We start from the raw sequence: 12,245 nt of genomic DNA, 5'->3' as shown, positions 1-12,245 counted from the left end.
ATGGGTTCCACACAAGACCTTGACTATCCTCAAATCATTGTGCAATACAGCAATGGATTTTTAATCTCAAAGGTAAGAAATATAACTCCTAGAGTATGCAGACAGAAATATTCAGGGATTTCTCTTCAGGTCCTGAATGTAAGTCTTTGGAAGAGGTAAAAACACTGGTATAATGACTGTTTTTCCAAACATATTTTAAGGCGCAAAGGAAAAACTAGTAGTTCCACTCTTTTAATTGTTTGCTGATGGTATCTGCTTAAGAACATGGCCATAAAATTATAATACCCAGTGCAGTGGATTATTTTTCCTCATTTACTACTTAATTTTGCTTCTGTCCTTTGCTGTATCTCTAGCCAACATGGTAACAGAAGGAATGCTTTTTGGGTTGTGCAAATACTGCTGAACTTTAAGCTCCTGAAAGGCAGAGCTGACAATAAAGAGAGGAAAAATAGATAATGAAAAATCACTTTGTGAGAAAAAGAAGTGCCCAATGCTTTCTAAATTAACACCGTTAATACTATGTTTTTGAAAAACAGTTTCAACTTTGGTTAAGCCATGTTCTTACTCGGGGTAAAAGGAGCTTCATTGTACAGGAATCATTGTAGCTCAGATCATTGTAGATAGAGGCAGTCAATTAAACTGATGTCTTTGTTACTGTTTCAGGAGTGTTTATGTGATTAGAGTAATAGGCTAATACTTGTAAAGTTGACTGTGCATAGCTAAAGAAAGATGGCTGGGGTTTTTTTTGGGGGGGGATGTTTTTTAATGTATGTTTAGCTACATCTGTCTGAAGGTTGACAGATGTTTCTGGAGAAGTTACATAGCTCTATGGAAAGACTGGGAATTTTTGTTGTGTTGAATGAAACAGATCTTCTGGATGAGAGGAAACTCCCTGCTTCTGGAAGATCACTCTAGTCCTTCACATCAATCCCTGATAAAAAGATCCATAGGATGGGGTATTCCCCCTACTGCAAGCCATCAGACAGTCTCCAGGGTCCACCAAAACATGTGTTAGATCCTTATTTAAAGAATAGAAACATAAATAGAGAACAAGCACCACCATTCATTCTTGCCTCTGATCTTTCCAGGAGATTGTGATAATGTGTTCGTACACTAAGGAAGAGGCAGGAACATTTACACACAAAATCTGGTCTCTGTGGGCTTTTGGAATCCAGAAAGCATTTGCTGGCTTCACTGGAAAAAGAAAGAAAATAAATACCAATGAGTTCATTGCATGCATAGTATGTTATATCAGTGCTCTGATAAATTACTATTTAATAATTGGACTTGTTTATATGAAATCCAAGTTTATCTGAAATAAATATTATTAAATTTATATTATTCCTAATTAAGCAGCTTTCAAAGTGCAGTAGGCTTTGTGCTTTCACTTAATCCCTCAGTCCCATCTTTCCCTACCCTCAGGTTATGTTCACTGCCTGTGAGTTGGGGGTATTTGATCTTCTTCTGGAGTCAGGAAAGCCTCTGTCTTCAGATGCCATTGCTTCACATCTGGGTGCCAGCACCATAGGGATGAAAAGACTTCTGGATGCCTGTGTGGGATTGAAGCTCTTAGCAGTAGAGATGACACAAGAAGGAGGTAATAAAGGCAGAGGAATGGGAGCAAGTTGAAAGACTTAAACCTCTGATGGTTTTGAAAGTGAAGTAAGATGTGTGGGCAACGGTAATACCAAATGTTAAGTCAGTTAATGTAGCTGGAAGAAGGAGAGAGTCACTCTTGAGATTCACTCTTCAGCTGAAAGAGAAGATGCAAATATCAGCATGATCACAGGTATAAAGTGAAACACAGGTGCAGGGGTCTACATCCCTGAATATCGTTGTGCAAGAGCCTCATGTGACCTTGGAGAAGATATTTAGGATCTCTGTGGAGCTTGTCGCAAGAAATCTCTGGGGTATGGGCAGGATTTTGAACTTAAATTATCAGGGTGGATGGTAACAGCATGGTTTAAAACAAATTTTATTTTTCTTACAGTTTTTACCATCATGTGAACTATTTTATTATGTTGTTGATCAGAACTGAGAGGTGATGTAAGTTTTTCCTTATGTAAGAAACATGGAATCCACTTGGACAGAAAGGATCTCTGGCCATCAGACAGAGAATTGCTAGAGTCTCACAAGCCCCTTGCTCTGCCTTATGTTGGCAGGCTCTGTTTTATGGATTACAGCTGTTGCCCAATGAGTCTGGGGAGAGCAGGATCTATTTTTATATTCCTTTTATATGCCAGTTCTGTGGGTGAGTGATGCCACTGCAGATGCGTTGGAGGGAGTGGGGGAGATTTCTGGGAGTCCTTTAGGCATTCCCTCTGCAGAAGGTCCTACCCTAGTGTGCTAAGGGAGGGTAAGTGTGGCTGGTCTGCTGTTTTGCAGACTTTGGACTTTCCCCTCTCCTGCTGACCTTGTTGATCAGAAAAAGGCTTATCTGCAAAGACTTCTCACTTAAACAGAGAACACTGTAAGCTTCCTCTGAGAGCGAAAGCCTATATGAAAATGATAACAGTTATAAGGCTTTTTTTTTTTTTTTTTTTGGTCTTCTTGAAAGAAATGTTTGGTGCTGGAGTTGAGCTTAGGGAGATGGTGTTTACCTGGATGGAATGGGGCAACATGGATTTCAGCAGCCCTCACCCACTGCTCATTGCAGTGGAAGGATTTGGTTGTAGAAGTAATGAGGTTGTGTCTTTCGCTGTCTAGACATCTTCTGGTGATAAACACCAAGCTGTACAATAGACTTGGCAAGGTGTTATATCATATATGTTAGTAAATATATTTATTTTATCCTTAAGCCCTCTACAGAAACACAGACATTTCCAACGTCTACCTTACAAAATCAAGTCCAAAATCTCAGTATCATATTATGATGTATTATTCCAACACAGTCTACTTGTGCTGGCAGTACCTGGCTGATGCTGTGAGGTAAGGAGGAGTGTTGTGTGCTGTCTGGTGCTTTGCAGCATCTGTGTCGCTGCTCTGAGTGGTGTGTTTCTGCGAACAGCTCAATAAAGGTGCTGGCTGGTTCTCAGAAATTAAAAACAGCAGATAATTCAGCTGTGGCCAATATGTGTGCTTCCCCCCTCCCACCCTGTTTTCCATTTGTGTATGTTCTCGGTTTCCTTTTCCCTGTCATTACAGACATGATCTAGAAATCAGAATTTTTTATGTTTCACCTTCAGTAAAGCATTTTATCATTCCAGTGACTCTTACTGGACAAAGTTACATCAACAAAGTAAATAATGAGTAATGGTGGCTAAGGATGCTTCTGTAGCAAAGGTTTATCAGAGCAGTTTAGTATGGGTCTGGAGTCTCACTTGTTCCAGTCCATGCAACTGATGACCGAACATGGTGTAGATGACGGTGATGATTGCATCAGTCTTACCTCAGGTGTGTTCCCATAAACCACAGAATGCTAGAACTGTTTGGGTTGGAAGAGGCTCTAAAGATCATCTAGTTCCAACCTTCCTACCATGGATGCCATGAACTAGATGAAATTGTTCAAAATGCTACCCTGACCTTGGAAAGAACCAGTCATTCTTGTGAGCAGTTGAGAAATATATCAGCACTCTCATAGGCTTTTTGAATTACTATTTTAGAGAAGGAAGAAACCAATATGAAAGAGCTTTTGGCATTTCATCTAAAGACCCTTTTGGAGCAATGTACAGGTAATCATTAGAATATTTATAGAAATTTTATTATTTTTGTCGTGAATAAAACAAATGTTTTTAATTATGGCTCAGGGGCAATTAAATATGATGATGTGAGAATTCCTCTCATCAGCACCATGTAATGTTTTTATTTCTCAACAATATCAATTACTGGGACACTGTCAGATACTTTGAATAGAAATATATAATTTCCTAATCTGAAATGATCACAGATCTCTGACAGAGGCAATGGTTGTTGAAGGAAAAAAATCCCCTGGAAATTCTGAGAATGAGCTGCATAATACATAATGTTGGATTTCACTAGTCTTAATTCCCTGTTTAAATGCATGAATTCATAGCTGTACCCTCCTGATACAGTAATATTCAAGGTAGGTTTAGATGCAAAGAGGACATATTCTGTGTCAATAAAACCAGAGGTTTTTGTTTAAGATAAAACTTGTAGCAGCAGTTATATTATAGGAATCACTGAGGATGTGGTAAGGAACCCTCTGTCTGTGCTGTCTCTGTTTGCACTGCTAGATCAGATGAAGAAATGCTAAAATTCATGGCTGGCCAGAACTCAGTATGGAGTATATGTGGCAGAGATGTTCTTGTTGCATTTGACCTTTCCCCTTTCACACAGATCTATGACCTGGGAGGTGAGTGTCAGAAGATCTTCTTTAACAAGCCTCTGAACTGTCTTTTATGAGCTCTGTAGAGGAAAACAACTCCTATGTTATATGACAGGCAAAACAATGGAAACAGGACATGGCAATATAAGGAGCATTTTACTAAATCGGTTGGGTTAAAAATGGAAATGTGAGAGTGATGAGAGCATTAGGAAGCTAGATGCTTTTCTCTACAGTCTGCTTTATATAAGTAGTCACTCATCTTCTTGAGGATGTGGCAGCTTTAGCATTTTTTCATGCCTTGCTTGATGCATTCTTCCAGTGCTAGACTCTTTCCTTCCTCCCCTTCAGTCACTGTTGTTGAGGTACTGCCTCTTATCCTGCAGCACCCTGCTGTCCCAGCACTGCTGAGTGCTGCCAGGATTCATAGGATGAGGCAGGCTCCCCATTGGCTTCCCTCATTTCTTCCCCAGAACCTGCTCTAGTGACTCTTTTTCATTTTTTGCCTTCCAGCACCTGCAGCTGGTCTGGCTAGGAGGGAGTACGAGAGCACTGAGGGCTGGGGCTGACCCCACATGCCTGGGTGCTGCAGGCCCTGGATCTTCCTGCAGAACACATGGAGACAGTGGCTACTCCTGCCCCTCCTCTTCCTTCTCAGCAACACATGGGGTGCAGATGTACCTTGCCAGCTTCCATGAGGCTGAATGCACCATTGCCTATATGCTGTCACTGGACAGGTTGGGTTTGTATCATTACTGATCTTCTTTTGCTGTCCCCAAAGGAGGTGGAGGAGCTTTGGCCCAAGAGTGTGTTTCTTTGTATCCAAATTCTACCGTCACCATCTATGACCTGCCCAAAGTTGTGCAAGTGGCCAAAGAACAGTTTGTTTCCCCCAAGGAGCGTCAGATCGCTTTCCATGAAGGTAGGTCTGGACAGTGGTGTGGTGGTGTCGCAGCTGTTGCTGCAGAGCTCCAGAGCCCTGGCTCTGCTCAGAGGTGTCATACAGGAGGCTCAGGTTTCCAGCTGCACCTTATGGGCACAATGTCTCAGGCTGCAGCCTCCCCAACCCGGGTCTGCAGCTGTCCCAGTTGTCCATCAGCAGCTGTCACAGACACAACTGTTATTCAGCAACATTAATTCCTGAAGAGAATTATTTATTTTCTTAAGAACAATTTATTTTCTTAAGAACAAGGGCATGTTAGCAAAAAAAAAAAAAAAAAAAAAAAAAAAAAAGCATCCTGCAATTTTGAAATCTGCCATGTTTTGTTATAAATTGTCCTAACACTCTCAGTTTCTTCTGTGCACACCTCTCTGGTCACAACTGATTGATCTTCAAGTCCTAAGATATTTTAGACCATGAAAGTGGGTGAGCTGACTCCTATTCCTCTTGCCCAGGCCACTGATCCTGCATAGTTTTTGTACAATCCATGAGGAAAATGAGTATAGGGAGATCTCATTTTTAATGTTTACAAAAGTCTTCAAAGTTCTGGAAGTGCTTAATATTGCTCAAAGCTCAGAGAGAGAAGTAGAAACCTTGAGAAGAGAAGCAAGTGTATAAAAACAAAGATGCAACAAAACGGGGGAAGAAATGACAAAGTAAAATGCTGAGAAAAAAATGTGAATGCAGTACACCAGGTGCTAAACAAAAGGAATAACAAAGCTAGTGCTAGGAGGTGAAAGCTAGGTATTTTTACCTATGGATTTATGAAGTAACTCCATGATTACTGAAGATCTTTGAAAACTTTCTTAGCGAAGGCAATATTTCCTTCTTTCTCATGACAGAAACCATGTGAATCTATCTCCTTAGTGCTTTATCAATTTGAATTTCTTAATTGGAGAAAACCTAAGCTCAAATGCTTTCCTGTGCATCAGTCTGTTTCAGGATGAGTTATGGCCTTTAAATGTTTCAGATCTTCCTGACACTGATCAAGAGTCGAATTTCCTGTGCAGTACAAGAGAGGACTTTTACCTGGTAACTCCGTTGCTGTCTGATACGTCTGAAGGACATTGCAAGCCCAGAACTGAACAGAACTTAAAATATTTGCATAACTCATCTCTCAGTGTTGTGAGGATTTGTATAATGCATGTATTCTCACTTTACAGGAGACTTCTTTAATGATTCAATACCTGAAGCTGAACTGTATATTTTATCCAAGATACTGCATGATTGGGATGATGACAAATGCATACAACTGCTGTCAAAAGTCTACAAAGCTTGCAAACCTGGTAGGTGTGAACTCTTGAAGAGCAGAGAGGCTCTTGCCTATCAGTAATCTGAAGCACACCAGTCTTGATGCTCAGTTTGGGTGCCAGAGTTTCAGTGTGGGTGTTTCTTGGTTTAGTCTTTGGCTTTCCCTAAGCCAGCCATGGGCACCTGAGACAAACAGCACCTGGTCTAAGATCTCTTTGTCCAGCTTCCAGTTTTTGCCTCCTCTGCAGGGATTCCTCTTTCAAGGCATAAAGTGTAAGGATTGAGAATTTTGGGTACTGTTTTGTTTAGATGGGTGTATACAGCATAGTAAAAAGTCCCATTAAGCATCACAATGAAGCCTCAGAGTTTCAAAAGCGCTGTCTACAGAGGAAAATAAGTAAGATGCTGTAAATTTCAGCTGGGAAAAATGGGAAATTTCCATCCCAGTCATAGTACCCCCTTCGGCTCTGGGATGTCAGGCACAGCCGAGCAAAGTCATGCTCTGATGCTTTGGCTCATTTATTGTCTTCTGTGATGCTGAAATATGACTTAATGTAGAGACTGCTTCTTCCTCAAAGTAAGCGTAGGATCTGTTCTAGTAACAGCTCAAAAATAGCTCAACTTCTCGTTGCTCAGGGTTTGTTTTCTTTTTCTTCCCTCCACCAGGTGGTGGAGTGCTGCTGGTTGAATCACTTCTGAATGAAGATAAAAGTGGGCCTGTGGAAACCCAACTGTACTCGATGAATATGTTGGTCCAGACAGAAGGGAAAGAGCGAACAGCAGCAGAGTACAGCAAGCTCCTGGAGGCAGCTGGCTTTGGAATGGTTCAAGTAAAGAGGACTGGAAAACTCTATGATGCTGTTTTAGGAAGGAAATAGTAATACGTGTTTTATGTATGCAATAAGACAGAAAAAGTTGAGAAATGTGCTATTCTCTTCTTAGGGGTCAATGATCAACTTAGCTTTTAGTTAAGGTTGTCAACTTTTTTGTAAGCTGATACGTTGTCGGAAGACTCACTAATAACAGATCTTCAACATGCATGTGTTGAAAATCTGGCAGCCTAGCTTGGCTTTTCCAAGCTTTCCTAGCTTGGCAGGGAAAGAAGGAAATCAACAGCTGTTCCACAGGAAACAATCCACAAAAAAATGTTTAGTGTGTCTGCTTCAGCTTGTCTCTCTGATTTTAATGCTGTATCTGACAAAAGCAGAGCTGAATTTGTACTTGAGTTCCTGCAAAATAAAACTAATCCCTGTTCTGAGATTTCTGGCCTGCATTTTTATTCCTGAGATATTGATATAATAAAATCAGATAAAATTATGTCTCCTTGTGGTCTTTTCAGAATTCCAGGAGAAACCCTGTGTGAGTCTTGGGGACTATTGCAAGAAAAAATTATATTATTTTTTTATTTTCACTAGACTGATTTCAGCTATGAAAAAGTGTTGTACCTTAGTGACTGATTGAAGCCCAGAGATTCTTATTACAAAACAGATAGGAAGTTGATGCAGCCAAGTCATTCTGTTACGTACTTGGGTAATCCTTACTGCATGCCTCCTGCCCTTTCTTTAAATCATTTGATCAAACATGGCCTGCCCTTACCCATGCAGTTCTTGGAAGCAGAATAACACATTACTGAAGTGAAGAACATTTGGAGAAGGCACTAAAAAGGCAGTCTGCAGTTGTTTCTGGAACAGTAATTGCATTTGCCTATCAAGGTGGATGCTAGAGGAGCTTGATATACTTTACTCAGTACCCATCTACAGAAGCTTCCCACTCATGACTGTAGGAGAAGGACAGGGTGAAAGTAACCTCAGGACACACAGGAGATACAAGCCTTTGATATAATTGCATTACAGAGTGGTGGGACAGCTTGCATGATTGGAATGTTGGGATTTGGGGAGTTGTTTTTGTTGGGGTTTTTTTTCTCTTCTAAATAACAAACTGCGAAGAGAACCTGAAACAAGTGCTTTGCCATGTGCAGGCAAATTAAAACCCTGTTTGTTCTACAGTTTCCATGTTCCAACAGACATTTCGGATGACACCTTGCTATGTATAAGGTCTCTTGTCAGTGTTTTTTGCTTGTCCTTGGATATGTTAACTTTATAAAAGCTTGTGCAGGAACGAATGAAATAAGGTGGAGGCTTCCAAGTTACTCATGTTTTTGGGTAATGAAAGCTGTTCCCAAGTTTGTGCCCTTTCATGGTGCTGCAGTGGCAGGTTTTCTGTTTGAAGCAGATCGCTCTGCCAAGAGAGTTCTTTCCCCCTTCCACAGAATTTTTCACCATACAAACTGAGATAAATTTTCTAGCTCCTATATGACTTAGGAGTAATAAATGAAATCTGGCCATATCTGGAGGGAATCAGCCCAGAGCAGAAGAATGCCTGGAGCTGGAAACATAGCCTGTGAGTTGAGACTGGCTGGGCTGAGTGAAGTCAGGTGCTCCCCAGGCTGCTCTGTCCAGGAGGACAGAAACTTCCAGCAGGGCCTTGGCCTGATGGACTGGGAGTTACCAAACAGCAGAGGGCAGGAAAAGCCAGGGAATTTGCCATCTTAACAGCTAACTGGAAGCTGGTGGCTGCTGTTTTTTAGAACTTGCTCGTAGTCAGTGGTCATTGAAGAAGCACAGCCAGGAGCACTAGGAAAATGCTGTTTCAAATATAACAAAAGAAAAAGTAATTAGGCAAGAAAGAAACGGGAGGTGCAGAGAACCTGCTTGGAAAGACAGTAGCCCCATTGCAGCAGGACCAGGCACAGGCTGGGGACTGAATGCTGCCTAGAAACATCTTGCCAAAGGAGACCGCAGATGGAGAGCAGAAGGGTGGGAAATTGTGCCGCGGGATCTGTGGCTATAGAACCACTGTGGGACCGCAGCACCCACACTCCAGGCTCCCTGCTGGCTCCAATGTTCACCTCTCCCTTCTTCCACCAACCAGCTCTAGAGAACCCTTGAGGCACCAGGGACCTGTCCACAGGTTGTCCTGGACTCCGTGCTGCTTCTGTAAGAGTGTGGTTTCCCCCAAAAAAATTCTCCACAGTTTTCCCAGTTCTAATGCTTTAGCCTTTCAGAAAAGCCTTATCGCAGACTAGCTTAGTGTAAGATGACATTATAAATGAACGAAGCATTTTGAATGAATGCAACATTTTGAATGAGGCTCTCTCAGGGCTATGGGGGATGCTCTACACTGAAGGGGGGCTTTCTGTAACCCAGTAAGGAAGGCCTGCAACAAATGGCTTGATAAAGCAAGAAGAGGGATATAGATAGCAAGTAAATCTTGATGCTGCTTCAGAAGCTAGACACATGTCCGTGCTCCATCCAGCACCGGATGGAGCCCTGTTGGGTTTTCCCACAGTAAGTTGTAAAGAAATGGTCCCTGGAATGAAGTGGCTCATTCTGGCTCGTTTGGGTCATTATTTTCTTACAAGAAAGAGGCCATTCTGGCAGTGAGTGGGAGCTGCCGGAGCCTCTCCTGGAACTGAGGGATATTTGTGGCACAGACAGGCCTGGGACCATCCTGGGCACGCGGCATGGCAGCTGCCGTGGGGGCACTCACTCCTGGGTGTACAAAATGCTCAGGATCAATGCATTCCACCCCCTGGTCCACATGCAGCTTACCTTTTCCAAATATTTAATGGACTGCAGGTTACCTTAGTAACACACGGATTTCTCAGGCCCTAAGCACGAGGCTGGGCAGAGCAGACGTGGCTGGTCCAAGACAGTGATTCCCTGAGCACAATGTCTTCTGCAAGGCTGCCAGTAGAGCATCCTGTTCAGAACTGGGTATTCTCACACCGTGCAGCTTCTAGAAGGGTGCAGTATTCATGTCCAGGCTTGCTAAAAGCAATTTCATTGTTACAGGGTGAAACAGATCTCTTAAAATAGGAAATAGGTCGTCATGTTACACATTAGTGCAATCGGGCTGTCAGGAGCTGACTTAAAGCACATAAAACTTACTGTTTTTTTCCAGCATCTCAGTATGAGATTGAGAATGACTTAAGACTTATGTTGTCAGAAGGTTACATACTATGTCTTTATTCTGTGGTGTATCTCATACCTTTAAAACAGTTAATGCTTTTCTGAAATGGAATACAGCCTCCAACCCATAAACATCCTGTGTGATAAATGAAGCAGTGCCTGTGTTATGCCTAGCTGATTTCTTCTTTCTGCGTTTATAGTACAAAAGAAAGACTATCTATTTCACAGTTCACAGTTCCAGCCTGTGATAGAAATGCTAAGGATGCCATAGCTTGACAAAACTGTTCACCTCTCTATGCTTATTAAAAACATGCAAAAATTAAAAATGGTGTCTTGTTAAATGCAAGCTGCACAGATTCTGGGCTACGTTGCCCAGAATGAGTTGTATATATTTCTAGAGTTTCAAATTTGCTCTAGCTTTTGTATGTTTAGGCTTAGTATTTTGGCAACACAGGAGACCTTGTAGTAATTGAAGCCGGAAAACTGATGCTGCTTCTGAGCTGTATATAGCAGGACAATTTGAATATTAAGAAATCCATAGTGTGCGGCTACCTGAGTTTTGAGATAGATTGCTAAGGGTTCTTCAGCCTCACAGACAAAGGCAAGAGACAAAAGCAGTAATCAACCACATCTAGTTACAAAAACTAGCAAACTGGCAATGAGAAGCACAGTGACAAATATTAGAACTCTGTGTCCCCTTAGTGGATGACCACTGGAGGATGCCCACAAAGCCATGAAGAAGTTCAACCAAATATTTTTAGCTGAGAAGAAGAGCAGAAACAAAATTATCAAAGGGCTTATCGGAGTGAAAACATCATGGGAAGTTAAAGTGGGCTTGTGGTAATTACTGTGGGACTTGTGGGAAACTTGGAATCTTTAGAAAAAGAGCCAAAGGCAGGAAATGGAGGAATCAAGGTTGGTAGAGGAGGAACCAGACTACTGAAACAGAGAAAATGTGAGGGAAAATGTACTGATCATGTTTTGCAAGTTGCTGTTCTGCACACCTGACTGACTGAGTTGCATGCCAGATCAATAGAGGTTTTCTTCATATTACACTCTATCCCTAGCTATCTTCTGTTTCTTTCTGTGAAGCCTTCCCACATCAAAAGCCAGTTCAGTGGTGAATCTATGCTTTTGAACAAGCCTAAAGTAAGATTCCCCTTTGGTTTATGAACTGTGGTTCATCTCACTGAGTTCTTGGTATTCTTTCTGTACTGATTCCTGTTTTGCTCGTTACAATCTTTCAAGTGCTTCTGAGGTGCCAGCATGTTGCTGACCGGTGATTTGACAATATAAGCTTTAATCCTCACTGTTTCTTTAGCTCTATACTTGAAGATGGATGAAACAGCTGAACCTGATAGAAGAACACATCAAAGCCAAATAACTCAGCTAAGATGTTTTGTAACCAGCGTGTTTCTCAGAAGCAAAAAAATTATGTGGATTAGATGCTGTACTCTGTGTCTGGTAGAAAGAAGCTTATTTAAATTAAGAGTGCCAGAAAATCAGTGTCTCAGTCCAGAAAGATGAATTTGATAGAAGACCTTGACTATTCTCAAATCATTGTAAAAATCAGTGGATTTTTAGTCCCCAAGGTAAGAAATATAACTCAATCTTATATAGATGTCTAACTGAAATGCTCAGGGACCTTCTTCTCAGAGAATAAAATAAATAATAAAGCATCATAATGTAAACTGATTTTGAACTTGAATAAGCATGATCGTTTTTTGTTGAAGTTTTTTTTTTTTTTCCTTTAGACTTCTAAAGCAGATCTGGCTGTCAGGATGGGCATAACATTTATAGA

General features: G+C 41.4%; 1 protein-coding gene across 1 annotated transcript; it reads left to right on the top strand.

Moving 5' to 3' along the window:
* Positions 1 to 7,699, top strand: ASMT (acetylserotonin O-methyltransferase). Its single transcript, XM_062514996.1, has 8 exons — positions 1 to 72; positions 1,423 to 1,597; positions 2,799 to 2,928; positions 3,603 to 3,671; positions 4,194 to 4,312; positions 5,064 to 5,204; positions 6,386 to 6,508; positions 7,140 to 7,699. Exons 1-8 carry the CDS (start codon positions 1 to 3, stop codon positions 7,349 to 7,351), a joined length of 1,041 nt encoding a protein of 346 aa, XP_062370980.1. The 3' UTR covers positions 7,352 to 7,699.
* The last annotated feature ends 4,546 nt before the right edge of the window (positions 7,700 to 12,245 follow it).

This window comes from Cinclus cinclus, chromosome 2 (assembly GCF_963662255.1).
Source record: "Cinclus cinclus chromosome 2, bCinCin1.1, whole genome shotgun sequence".
Taxonomy (NCBI): Eukaryota; Metazoa; Chordata; class Aves; order Passeriformes; family Cinclidae; genus Cinclus; species Cinclus cinclus.
This window is presented reverse-complemented; position numbering and strand designations above follow the sequence as displayed.